This window comes from Cupressus sempervirens, chromosome 4 (genome assembly GCF_028749045.1).
Source record: "Cupressus sempervirens isolate cs-2001-9-10 chromosome 4, ASM2874904v1, whole genome shotgun sequence".
Lineage (NCBI taxonomy): Eukaryota > Viridiplantae > Streptophyta > Pinopsida > Cupressales > Cupressaceae > Cupressus > Cupressus sempervirens.
This window is the reverse complement of record NC_143121.1, coordinates 53,800,555-53,815,291: the sequence shown is the minus strand read 5'-3', so window position 1 is coordinate 53,815,291 and position 14,737 is coordinate 53,800,555. Positions and strand designations below refer to the sequence as shown.

Below are 14,737 nucleotides of genomic sequence, written 5' to 3'. Positions count from 1 at the left end.
TAAAAGGAGAGGGTGGCTAGATTATTGTTTAAGCCTTAAGGGGTTTAACAAACAAGTTTCTCTACAATTTATGTCCATTTTGAAAGACAAGGTTGCAGAAGTTAAAGGTTTGAAAGTTGAATTCATAGAAGATGAAATTGTTGAGGTGATAGGGTTGCCTCAGGAAGGTGAATCATGGGTGAAAGATTTTGACCTGTGATCAGCAAAGGCACAATTCACTTTACATGGTGATCCTCTGTTGGATATCGATAAGAAGTAGGGAACTAGGAGATTATCTTTGTCCCCAGAGTTCATTCAATTGGCCACATTTATTATTCAATACTTCACCTATGAGGGACACTACAAATACCTACATGCTTTGCAATTCAAAATTATTAGTCATCTCCACCATGATGACCGACTGGTAAATCTTCCTAGCTTCTTATTTAATATTGTGAAAAAAGTAGTCTTTGTTAGTCCAGTTAGGAACCAACCAGTCTATTTTACACCACTGCCTAATAAAATTAATGGTGGAAAGAGAATTGAGTAGACAAAGGGTTGGGACATGGGAAGAATTTTTACAGATGAATGAGCTTGAACATAGAATATTGGCCCTAGAGGTCATATGATGTTGATAGAAAAAGAACTTCCAATTCTAGAGCCTTCACCTCTTAGAGGAAGAAAAACAAAATTGCAGAAATTCCCAATATTTTGGAATCTTCACCACTCGTAAGGCCAAAGTCCACATCTAGGAAGGGTAAGGGTAAAATAAGAAACCAAAAGAGGAAACATTAGAAACTCAACCTGGTGACAATGCTGATAATGTGGAAGAAACCCTACCTTCCCCTAGGGAAGAATATTTTGAAAATCCTCTTGAAGAACATTCTGAGAATTCTCCTAAAGAGAATCCTGAGAACCCTAGGAAAGAAAATGTTGAAAAACCTCCTGAAGCAGTGGCAGAGGAGGGGGTCATTAAGAAGAAAAAGAAATGGAAGAGTCCTTTAAACTTATCCACATTCCCTATGAGGTGAAGCAAAAGACTTTTTGAGAAAGATGTTGAAGCATCTATTCCTATTGTTTACATTGATTCTTTTGAATCTATAGGAAATGAACCTTTGAACAATTCCTCTTCTAAGGAATTAAATAACCAACTTGCAACTGGTGACACAATAATGCGAGAGCAGAGTCTAGAAATAGAAGTTAACACTGGGGTTAATTATATAGTGATAGATAGTGATCAAGACATTGAGGGCTCTAAAGACACAGAGGAATATGTGGATAATTCCACCCAGCTAGATGTTAGTATGAACTCAAAGGAAATGCCTAACTTTGGGATTGAAATCATTGAAGAACTACCCCAACAAGGTAGTTAGAAAAAGTTAGAAATGTTGGCTAAGGTGGTAGCTAATCTTAGTGAAGAAACCAATTTGATCTTGACAATTGTTGTGTGGAACGGTAAGTCCTCTGCACCTAAAGAAACAGTTAAAATCCCTCACTTTACTTCTAAATGGGTGGATATACTCAATCAAGGACCTTTACCTCCACCAAATTTGTCTACACCTCTTGTAGCAAGAATAAGTTTGTACCAATAGTTGTTATGGGAAAAGACACAATGGAAGTTAGAAAAAGAAAGATTGAAACGAGTCATTAATGAGAAAAATACTCAATTGGAGTAAAAATCAAATGAGATTGAGGTATTGAAATGAAGGATTGATCAAATTATTGGATTAATTCCATAGCTGATGGAATGCAAATCACCCTCTCCAGTGTATGCAATATTCCTTCAAGAGCAACTTGTTAATTTTAAATTAACAATGATTGTAGAAGGCCTCAATCCATCCATATCAACTCCACATGAATTTCATTATGCCTTTCAATCTGCCCCAATGACTTTTAAGAATATATTGTGTGAATTTCACTTGCATAGCCTAGTAGTTAATGATGACATAGAGTGGAATTCACTCCTCTATGTAGGGGATGTACAACTCAAAGCAATTATGTCATGGATGCAGAATGAGATGAGTCGTGAACATTAGGCTATGTCATACAGGGAGAAAGAAATGCCAGTTCTTTTAATGATGAGGCTTGAGGTACAACACTCTAGAAGAACATATTTTGACTAGTTCTCTATCTTAGGAAACACTAGTGGAACCAATAAGATCTATCCAGTGAGAGAACAAGCCTTTACGGATTGGGACCTGCATTTCTCTCAGGATGTTGCTACAACAATTAATGCCTCCAAGCAGAGATGGATAAGGATGTCATAGGATTTAAAGAGAATGGAACCTCACTCACCTCAGAATCTAACTCTTTCCACAAGAAGAGTTCACTGGTATATTATGTTGGGTAGGACACTCCTTAACTATTAGGTTCCATTAAGGTTTCAGCCTCCATTTTTCATTCATCCATTACTGGTAATGAATGATAGTGTAGTAGATTATGACATGACATGGCCTCTAAAGTCTAGCATTGGGAAAGACTCAAGAAGACTCATGGTTACTTTGATTATATTCATGATGAGCCAGGGTAGAAAACAGCTAATGATCTTAGGGTCTGTGCCAAGGTTCAGAACTTTATGATTGTTGGGGATCAGCAATAGTTCAGTTAGGGGGAAAATGATGGGCTTCTAAATTAGCCATCTTTCTCACCACTTTTTACCCTCTTTCTAAGACATTTGATTGCACATAGACATACATTTATGGTTTTAAGCATAAGAACTTATGGTTTCTATGTATATGATTATATGTGTGTGTGAACATAAGATGGAATGTGGATACCTCTAAAGACATAACATCTACCTAATTCCATGGACAAGAATGGTGAATATAATAGTTATACATGTTAATGGATGCTTTCTCTCCTAAACTATGTTTTGTGTAGTTAGCTCTTGTAGTCATAGGTTTGCAAGAGTGATAATTAAGACTAACACCTTTTCCCAACATTGATAATGTGGAAATATGTATATTTATATGGTTGGATGTGTGTGCATTAATTATTTTGTAGGAGTTGAACATGGATATTCAAGGACCGATATACTAGCGCAAGAGTTGTCAAAGCCAATTGTGATTGTAGAATCTTCGCAAGCAAGTCAATGTCTTTTGTTGCATGCAACGTGCAAATTTAGTGTGTGCTATATTTTGGGATTATTCATGGTCAATAATGTTTCTGTTATGAAACTTTATGAGTTGTAACTAAGATCCTCATTATGAAGTGATCATAGGTTTAGGAGTTTGTGGTAGTTTTCCTTTTAAATAACAAAAAAAATTGGTTTTAATACAGAACTCTTGCATATTGTTTTCAATCAAGTGTAATTATTTGTATGGATGAATAGAATGATCAGCTCGAGTTTGCAACTTTTATCTCGATTGTATTTTCCATTCAGTCATTCAAGGGGGGGCCACTTGATGAGTGAATTGGTTTGTTAGTATAGAGTTTGTTTCCTATTTATTTTAGATGTTTTAAAACTCTTTTGTTCCTATAGCCATTGATACCAGAATCAATAGCCTGTATATGTTAATTCAACTACCTTTGATGCCCAAGTGAGCTCGACTATCATTGACTACTCGGTAAGGGCTTGACATTTTGTGTAACATCAAAGAAAACATACAATTGAATAATTATTTTCAACACTGTTATCCCCAATTTTGTAATTTCAGCAACAGTGTAATTTATATTTTATTAAAGTGAAGTTTGAATTGGTGTAATATGAGGAAGGAGGAATGGATATGCCTAAATTGTGGGCATGAAAAACACATTCTCATATTAGCATGTAGAAAGGAATTTTCCTTGAAGTGGAAGCATCTTGTAAAGGAAAACTTCCATCTCTCCATTTTGCTCCACTGCTAACTTGTACAGCTTTAGTAAGAGAAAAAAATATTTGTGAGGAAGATTTGAACATATGGAGGCAATTGGAGTTATAATTATAGGATACCATTTTTTTCATGATTAGTGGGAAAAAGAGGAGTTTGAAAATACCATAAGCAAGAAAATTGAATTAAGGACTAGGATGAAGAAATGACAGCTAAAGTATGGACATACTACATGAGTAGTGTCTATAGTTGGTCTATCTAACCAGGTTCCTTTTTATACACTTTTTGGGTCAGATAGGTATGTTTGATAAATTAAACAAAGGATTATTAATATAAATCTACAATTTTTCATGAGAATAAGAAATCTCAATTTTATTTTGAGTGATATCACAAGCTATCACTTTTCATTGAAGCATTTTGTTTCTTAAATTGAATCAAACCTTTGTTTCTAAGTGGAGCATGTGAGAAATTTTTGGATTAACTATTGTTAGCTAGGAAGCCATAAATGAATATGGTGTCCAACAACAAAAAATTCTTCTCAACTTTTTTGTGTGTTTTGACAATGATAAGGAACGGTTTTCTCTTTTTATTTAAACTTACCATGTCCTTTTGGTTAAGATATGGAACATTTATAATAGTGCATTTCTCAAACCTCCCTTAGTTATTGTTTCTTAATTATTCTCCATTTATTTAAGTAGAAATTTTTTTGTTGGAATGTAAAATAAAGGGGTTTTAAATTTTCAATTCATAGAATAACCATTGCCTGTAGATTTCTTAACAAGTTTTGGGGCAAATTTGATGATAGGGTGAATCAAACCAAACATTTTCTTTTTAGATGGGGCTTTTCACATGATAGAAGAGTTGAATATTGCTTGTAGAGTACTTATATTGATGATTAAAGGTTAATTTTTTCCTTTAATATGGAGATGGCTAGGGTGTGCTTGAGTTAGACTCTTAGGACTTATGACCTTTAATCATTGGCCACAACCTTGCCATGTGTTTATTGTATTTAGGAGGGACTGAGATTTGAATCTTCTAAGTGTAAGTAATACTTGATATATGGGTCAATGCAAGAAGTTGGGTCTCACTTTTGGCCAAAAAGTGGAAGTGTTTTTCCTTTTTTTGAAATATTTTTTCAATTGATGCCAAAATTTGAGCCATTTAGAGATTAAATATTTAAAAACTTCATAAATAAAAATTGTAGTGCCTAGAATCTTCTTTTTGAATATGTAATTTATTTGTATACCCATATGATAGATTATTTTTTTGGTATGGATTTTTAAAAACCACTTTTTCAAAATGTCTGTTTCAAGACCATACCACACTTGTGTATGGACACCATAATTTGACACAAATGAATGAATTTTTTTTGAATCCGTTTAAATGGAGTTACTTGACACACCAAAGATCAATGAGAATATTTTTCTTGAATTTTTTAATGAATTTTTTTTTTATTAATTTTTAATTGGCTATAAAAGAAAATTTTAAAACCTCTCGTGTACGATACCATAATTTGATCAAAATTTCACTTTTTTCAAATTTTTTTTTTAAACTTCAAAAGAATTGAATGTAGATTGATGACATATAAATTAATTTAAGAAAAAATATAAAATTAAAAAGTTATTAAAGTTTTAGTGAACGTTGCTGTTTTACATTTAGGTACCACCTTTGATTAAAAAATTTTTAAAAAATAGTAAATAAAAACATAACTCTATAAAATTTATATTTCTAAAATCAGGATAGTGAGAGCTCTAATGGATTTTTATTTCATAAAAAAATTTGATTAGGAAGACCCTCTAAAAAGTATGGCAAGGCATGAATTTGTTAGTTCAATGCCTTAGCCAAATCTTAAGAGGCCAAGGCATAGGCTTGGTCTCATCAAGCCTGTCCCAAACCAAAATTTGAGGCAGGAAAAAAAAATTCCGCCTCATGTTGTAAGAAACGGGCACCCGTTATTTGAATTTCAAAAAAGGGTACACGTTTTGAAAAGTTAAAAGCAGCATGTAAAATCTATTGAAAACTTAAAAAATTGAATTTTTAAGAAATACGTACCCGGTTTTTACTTTTAAAAAATGGGTACCCATTTTTTATTTTTAAAAAACAGGTGCCCGTTTCTTTAAAAAAATTATTTTTATTTTTTTGAGAAACGGGTACTCATTTTTTGAAAATAAAAAACGGGTACCCGATTTTTAAAAATAACAGGTGCCCATTTTTTAAATTTAAGGTCGGGCACCCGAACCAAAAACGGGTGCCCATTTTTAAAAATCGGGTACCCGTTTCTAAGAAGTTTCATTTTACAGATTTGACTTTTGCAGAATTGCAACCCAACTTTGTGCATTCACCCATATTTCAATCGTGCAATTAAATTTTCAATCTCTTAAATTGGGTTGGGTTACTCCATAAGTTTCAGGTAAAGGAATTTGCTAGCTTTTAATCTGATTACGAATAGCTTGGACTATAATTCTAATATTTATAAATAGAGGCTATGCTTTAATGGAGGCTCTAGTGTTACTTTACAGCTTTTTTAATTATGATTGGTATATGTGAAGGTGGGTTGTATTTTACTTATTCGCCCAATTGCAATTATATCACAATCTCAGTTAATTTATACTCATTTGCATTTAATTATATTTTCATCCCTATATTTCAAAAGGGAAAATCATAAATTGTAAAGCAACTACTTTTAGCACAAACAATCTAATGATTTAAAAGGAAACATTTTTACAAATGGTGTTTAAAGCTTTAGTGATTGGGTCAAATTAGGTTCTATGATCTTGAAGATAGTTTCTAATTGATAAATTGTGTGTTCCAAGTGTAGGATAAAACTTACATTTTTATTGTAGTTGAGATCTTGAAATGAAAGTTAGTACAAATTAACATCATAATGTATATTAAAATTGTATCTATTTTTTGTGAGCATAAGATATTGGCATATTACAACCTTCGTACTATATGTAAACATAGTATTTTGTGAGACTAAGATAGCTCAAGAATAAAGTTGTGCAATTCACTACAAAACTGACTATGATAATAGAAATTATTTTCCTAGTGTTCACTCCATGTTTTGGAAATGGATGTTTTCTTTAGCACAAAAGAGTATGATTATTTTATCATTACTAAGTTCTATGTGTTAGAGAGGGAATCCATTTCTATAAAATAGTATCAAATGGAAAGAATTATTGCTTATGGAATTCCTTTTGTCCTTGTGTTTTATGTGTGAGTTCATAATGCTATTCATCTTGGGATAATTATACATTGAAAAGTTTCAAAAGAAGATGTTTTGATTTTCTTTCATAGATATAGATTTTTCTTGACATATTGAAAAATATTGAACTATTGGAAGAAATATTAGTAGTGTTATGAACTTGGCATGTTTAGATGGTTAAGCCCCTTGAATGATTCCATTTCTGAATATGTGTAGAATGCACATGTGAATCATGATGAGCTATGCATTGAGTGAGAATCTTGAATAATATTTCCTAATGTCTGAAAAGGAAGTAGATTTACAAGCTATGTTTTTGAAGACTACAATATGTTACATTGATAATAGAATATGGATGTATCTTGTAGCACATATTATATTACTTCAATTAGTTTTACTTGTTTAGACTCCCTCTAGCTAGGTTGGGTATCCTTCATGTCAGGAAGGATTTTGGGGAAGCATAATTGCTTCGTGGTAGGGTGAAAACATATTCACACAATATTCTCGCCCTTTTAACTTTTGTAAACATGGGTTTGAAGTTTCTTTCAAGAAGGACTAACACTCTATTTCCTTATGTTCTATACATTTGACCTAGAGGTATGGGGTAAATATGTTGTTATTTATGAAAGTTGCTTGGAATCTCTTAATTCATTAGGTAGACATGTTGGTCGAAATCCTATATTAATTGAGGGAATATCTTTCACTATGATACTAAATTGGACATCGACAAAGAGTTGACATTCTATTTTCCTTTGAATCAAAGGTATGCCTGAACTTTTGATGGTTTTAGTTGAAAACTTTACTTGTGCTAATCCTATCTTATATGAGAATCTTAATTGAGGGAATATCTTTCACTATGATACTAAATTGGACATCGACAAAGAGTTGACATTCTATTTTTCTTTGAATCAAAGGTATGCCTAAACTTTTGATGGTTTTAGTTGAAAACTTTACTTGTGCTAATCCTATCTTATATGAGAACTATTTATGTTTTGTCAACTGCTTGAATGTAATTGATTATATGCTTGTTCTTATGATGACTTTCCATGTTTAACAATTTGGTCAACATTTGAATTATAATTTATTGTTGTATTTGATGATTTGATGCATAGGACGAATTCATGTGTAATTAGTCATTTAAAACATTATTACTTAGAAAATAAATTATTATTGTTGATTCAATAAAAGTATTGTTCACATTTGACTTTTTTGAAATTTATGGAATTTGGCCCATATAGCAATGATGTGAAAATGCAGTCTTTATAGATTGAAGGAAGTTATGGAAGTAATAGAGTGACAGATTCTCAGTTAATAGGAGAAAATTCTTGGCAATTATGCTTTCAAGTGATAGGATCACTGCAATTGAAAGAGCAATCAACCAACCTTGGCATGTTATAAGATCCTTGAACTTTTGCACCCAAATTAAGTATGGTAGCCCAATAGTAACTACAATTTGTAATTTGGCATCTTGTTCTCTCCCAATAGTTGGGAGAGAAAAGGTAAGTTGCATGAAAGTAAAATATTTTCAACATATCAAATCAATAGTTTACTACAATATTATCCATTTAAGTTTGTTGGCAGCATGAGTTCTTATAACCATACTTTGATTTTAAGTAGCTAGAGAAGGTTAGTTTCTTATTTTTGTTTTGCAAAATATTAATTTTTCTTTTCTAATTGATTTTGTTGAACTTGTCTCTACAGTTCTAGATAATTTCTCTATAATATTTGTAGTATTGTATTACACCACAATTTGGTTAGATTAACTCTTGATGGCTAGATAGTGACTAGATAGAAAGGAGGAGGCTAACAATGCAAACTACCCAATGGAACCTAGCCTAACGAGAACCTCACTCAACCACCCTGCAAACAAAAGGATGTACCCCAAATGCAAAGGATACCTACAATTCTATGGGGTAGTAGGAACTTAGTTAGTTACTACATTTAAACAAAATTATCGATATGAATTATTGGCTAGATCCAATATGTGATATGGTTTTGATCTAGCTTCATCTTTAAAATGGATGTAATATTTTGTAAACATGTGAAGCAGTGGTCTCAAGATAAACACAAAGATTTAGTTTATCGTCTATGACCATTATTGACTAGATCATGTTCACTCCCACATTTTGGGGTAAGACAAATTTGGGAGATATGAACACAAATATGGACAATCTAGGCAACGTATTGAGTCTCTATCTATCAAGATATTCCAAGGACCATTTTGGTATCTCTTATTCTCTATTTTAGATCTTGAGATATTATGTTTTCCAGAATTAAATTAGGTGCTTAAGTGGTTTCTAAACTATTACCATTTTATTTTTGTCTTTAAATATTCTAACAATGGAATCTAAATAATGTTATTTACTTACGAATTAAAAAATAAATTTTCATCCACAATATAAATGGGAAAAATATTATAAGATGGGATAAGTTATGACTTGAAGTTGGAATATTTTTATTATTATTTACTCAGCATAACTCGTATCTATTTGCCAAATCAATTTTTCTTGTCTTAATATCAAACCAATATTTTTATAACTTATATTGATGATTAAGGGATTAAAGCTTGCATCTCAGGTGTGCACTTTTTTGTTCTTATTAATGGAGCACCAATAGGGTTTTTTGTGTCTTCCCAAGGAGTTCATCAAGGTGATCCTCTTTCTCCATTCTTGTTTATCATTATAGCAAAAGCTTTTAGAAAACTTAATAATTCTTTTAATCAAAAGGGTTTTTGAAAAAGTGTTAACATAGTTAGTACATCCATATACATAACTCATTCTCTTTTTGCTGATGATACCTTACTCTTTAGTTCGTCTTCATATCAAGAAGCACAAAATGTGAAGAAAGTCATTGATTTATATACGCAAGTTTTGGGGCAATGTATTAATGTAGTTAAATCTTTTTTTTAAAATAAAAATTAATACTTCTTAATTGGATTCTCAAAGGATAGCTCAATTTCTTGGTTTCCCCCTTCACCAGTTGCCTTCTACTTATCTTGGCATTCCCTTTTTCATGGGTCCAAATAAGTTCTATGATTGGAAATCTAGTATTGATCATATAAAAAATAGAATTAGTGCATGGGAAGTTTGTTTGTTGTCTCTCTCAAGTAGAATTTTACTTATTTAAACTATTCTCTCAACCATTCCAAATTATTATTTCTTCATTGTGCAAGCTCCTAAAGGAATCATCTCTCAAATTGAAACTTTAATCGGCTCATTCATTTGGTCAACAAATTTGAATGGACAGAAGAAAAATCCACTTATTTTTTCCATCTCAACCTCTTTAAAAACTGGAGGTGTAGGACTTCACAACATCACTAATAGGAGTAGAGCTTTTGGTGTTAAATTAGTTTAACAAATGTATGACAAACCTTTTTCCAAATGCTATCAACTTTGACAAGAGAAATAGTTGGATAACATGGAACCCTCCAGGATTTTTACTACTCTGGATCTGATAAATGGCTCTACCATCTAAGATTACATATGATGGCCTTTAGAGAAGTTATTACTTCAGTCATATCCCTTACTTTCCCTTACTTTCTCACCAAGATGTGGAAACAACAAATCACCTCTTCTTAAAGTGCCCTTTTGCCCAATCTAATTGTTGGCATTTTATTCTTAGTAAGCTTAATTTTTCTATGCCACTACATAATTCCCTATGGGACCTCCAAGCATGGCCAATTCTCCCCACTAAATCAATGTTTTCATGTCTTTGAAAGTGTACCCTTGCCTCTATAGTATGGGTCATTTGGTGGGAGAGAAATAAGAGAAATTTTACAAAAATTTCATCTCCAATCTCCTGAGTTCTAAAAGGCTTAGAAAAATCAATTATCAAGTTTGTTAATGTTATAGTAAGTTCAAGGTAATCATATTTTTTCTTCTTGAACCAACTATACTATTCAACATTAGAAAGGCTTAGTCTTCTCATTTATCAAGGGTAATCATATTTTTTCTTCTTGAACCAACTATATTATTCAACATTGGAAAGGCTTAGTCTTTTCTCATTTACCAACTCCATTATACCCATCCAAGTTACCTTTGGTCTAGGCACAAACTAAGTGAGTCACCTCAAGTAAAGGTTATTATAAACTCAATTTTGATGTAGTTTCTAACAAGAGCCAAGGTAAATCTAACTATGCTATAGTCAATAAAATTCTTAAAGTGAAGTGATTGCAAATAAATCTTCTCCTCTCCCTCCACTATCAATAACAAATTAGTTGAAGCCTTTTAGCCCTACTCTTTGGTTTGGAACTTGCAAAATCACTATCTATATCTAGTGTGCATGTGAAATGGGACTTGGCCATTAGACGTTATAATAGTTCATTTATTATATAATGCATCAAGTATAATGACTTTTTGATTCAATCTCTAAATTTTTTTAGCTAATTGTCTAGCCATTCTGAGTAATGATGGGTTATTATTAATTCTTTACTTTCTCCACTTCATCCTCTTGACTTCTCCAATCTACTTAATGTTATCACAAAAGAACATATTTAGAACCTTTCTTGCTTGGATCTCCATTTTGGTTGCTCATTATGCTTATTTTGGCAAGCACTAGCATCAAAGGATTTCACAACAAAATTGTTTGAATTTCTCTCTGGTTACATATGTATATTTTTTTATGATTCTTACCTATTCTTTCAAGATTTCATATACAATTCAAGGATGTAGCAATCTTATATCTGTATTGGATGGTGATCTCTCTATCATGCTGATCTCATTGTTATATCATAGATGAAAAACATTGATGGTGGTTTTTAGGCTCTACTTTGTAGCATTTCCTCTTGCACCAATTAATGATTGGCTTCACTTTTCTCTTCATATGAGCTCTTGGATGGCCATCTTTCTATCATCATGATCTCATTGTTGTGTCATAGATGAAAAATATTGATGCTGGTTTTTTGTCTTCATATGAGGTCTTGGATGGCCATCTTTCTATCATCGTGATCTCATTTTTGTATCATAGATTAAAAACATTTTGATGGTGGTTTTTGGGCTCTACTTTGTAGCATTTTGTCTTGCACCAATTAATAAGGCTTTACCTTTGTCTTCATATAAGCTCTTTGATGACCATCTTCCTATCATTATGATCTCATTGTTGTTTCATAAATGAAAAACATTGATGGTGGTTTTTAGGGTCTACTTTGTGACATTTTCTCTTGTACCAATTAATGACTGGCTTTACTTTTGACTCTAGGCTTTTGAGAAAACATAATGTATTCAGCATGTAATCTTTTTAAGCGTGGTTTTGGAGTCTTTGATCAACTTTCTCCTCTTCAAACATTGATGTAATATTCTCTCAAACTTTTTTTCAGCCACTTATATATATGTGTGTATATAAGAGGTAAGTTGCCAACCACTGTTTCGGACTCCAGCTCGACCATTTTCCAAATTGCGTTGAAAACTTGGAAATCCACACCGTGATGTTGCTAACTCTTCTAACTGCTTGGCATTTTCAGCTGGAGACAGAATTGAATGTTGCTTACTGATACCATACACTATTTCAAACCATACACTATTTCAAACCATGCCTCGACTTCTATTTTCATACTAAACACTTTATTTTGCGACATCATGTCTTTGCTAGCTAGCTAAAAATGTCACAACTTTTAATTGATTAACATTGCAGTTATGCAAATCAATGTTAATGCCCGTCTTCACAGCATTGGCACAGATTACTGCCCTGCTCTGCCCTTTCCATCCACTTCTCTGCATTACTTAAATTTCTATATTCTATGGCGGCGTTATTTGACCACCATTGCTATAAGCTTGTACTAGAACGTTTTTTTCCCTAAGCTTTTTTGAACTGGTTTTTCCTAATTCCTTTCTAGGTTTAGTACTGCGTATTTCAATAAACAGAACCCTTCACTCTTTAAATCTTAATTTAAAATGCTGGTTCAAACATGTTTAATTGTTGAACCCTGTCTACTATTTCTTGGATTTAAAAAAGTTAGTAGTTAGGCCAATCCATAGGAAACAGACAACGCCTTATGTTAACAGTCAGAGGAAAATGCCAGAGTCACAGACCTAATATCATTGAGGCAAAATGCCAGAGTCACAAAGCAAATATCATTGATATAGTATTTATTTTCTGCGCTAACGCCAGTTAGCAAACTCGATTTATTTTTCATTTAAAGATTTATTTTTCTCTGAAATCAACCAGAAATTTCAATGGATTTGACCTTCGGCTTCGGCTCTGGTTGCTTTGGCACCGTCACAGTGAGGACTCCATTTTCCATGGCAGCTTTCACTTCTTCCACCTTTGCGTTCTCCGGCAGTCGGAATCGCCGCTGAAATCTTCCGCGTGAGCGTTCCACTCGGTGAAATTTCTCATTCTTCTGCTCCTCTTCTTTCTTGCGCTCCCCGCTGATCTGCAGAATTTGTCCGTCTTCCACTTCTATTTTCACCTCCTCTTTCTTCAAACCTTAAAAAAAAGAACACATTTTTAATTTTAACCCTAACAACACAAATAAAAATACAGAAGCTAAAGCATAAGACTGACGAGTAACAATCTAGCGAAAAGTTCCTGAATATCACAAAAGCGAAAACTCAAGACTGAAAAGCAGCAATTAGCAAAAAGGCCCTGAAGAACACAAATGCAAACACAAAAAATCAAAACTTAGAATGAAAAGTAACAATTAGCAAAACGCCCCTGAAGAACACAAATGCAAACGCAAAATCAAAAACCTAAGAACGCAAATAAACAAATTAGCCAAAAACCCCTGAAGAAATCGCTACCTGGCAAATCTGCTTTGAAAATGTGAGCATCTGGAGTCTCCTTCCAGTCAATTTGCGTATTTGCAACAGCTGCTGTATCCCTTGCAAACTCTGAAGGAGTAACCATTTCCCTTACGAAAGGTCTGTTAAATGCTCCCAGAGGATCCCAAACATCCAGAGAAAATGGATCGAACACGCTTGATCTCCGCTCGTAGAAGCTTGGAATCAGAGACATCTTGAATTCTTTCTGCAACAGTAAGAAAATATGGATAAATTGATGATTCTCACAAGCTCTCGAAATAGTCTTCTGTGTATGCTAAAATGAATAATACACGGAGAATTTATAGTGGAGCAACGGAGAGATCAAGCGTTTTCGAGACAATAGTCGAAGTTTCTTTTGGCGCAGTCACAATTCTAGTACTTTCCAGAACAATCTACACATCCCTGTTCAACACAGTTTAATTCCAGATCATATATTGAACCCTCTGCTATTTAACTTGTTTTTATTATTGTCTATGTTTTAAAGATTACTTTCGTCCCTCTTGTAAGGAAATATATAAACGTTTTTTAGTTGTATTTTAAGGAATGTTAATTTCTAAATTATTTTAATAATATTCTATAGTTATTTTAAATATAATTATTTTAAAATATTAATATTTAATTATTTTAATATTATCATTTTTCTTTCATGTTACTCTCTTGCATTTTCATGATGGATTACATAATGTTGTGAAAAATCTTATATGGTGAAATCTAAAAATTGCATAAAAATCTAATAGTTTTAGTTAGAATTGTTTTATTTATAACTTTGATGTTTGTTTTTTCTTTTTTTTAAAGATCATATTTATAATTAAATGTTGATTGTTAAATTGTTGTTAAAATTTAAATAAAAATATTCTTATAACTTTTTGGTTTCATTATGCTTCACTATTTGTTATCATTGTAGAAGTCTTTCAACATGAAAATAATAATATTTTATTTATATTACATGTTTGTGGCTTCTAGTATCTAGTCTTCTTAGAGAAAGAAGG

General features: G+C 32.5%; 1 protein-coding gene across 1 annotated transcript; it reads right to left on the bottom strand.

The window, feature by feature from the left end:
* Window positions 1–12,959: 12,959 nt before the first annotated feature.
* LOC149559900 (17.8 kDa class I heat shock protein-like) lies at window positions 12,960–14,012 on the bottom strand. The gene is made up of 2 exons (XM_089824359.1): window positions 13,728–14,012; window positions 12,960–13,413 (listed from the first exon to the last, which is right to left on the bottom strand). Exons 1-2 carry the CDS (start codon window positions 13,939–13,941, stop codon window positions 13,145–13,147), a joined length of 483 nt encoding a protein of 160 aa, XP_089680485.1. The 5' UTR covers window positions 13,942–14,012; the 3' UTR covers window positions 12,960–13,144.
* Window positions 14,013–14,737: the final 725 nt, after the last annotated feature.

Coding starts and splice junctions, on each gene's coding strand:
- LOC149559900 (XM_089824359.1), bottom strand. CDS start 13,941: ATGTCTCTGATTCCAAGCTTCTACGAGCGGAGATCAAGCGTGTTCGAT. Junction 13,414..13,727: donor TTTCAAAGCAGATTTGCCAG/GTAGCGATTTCT, acceptor CTTTTTTTTAAG/GTTTGAAGAAAGAGGAGGTG.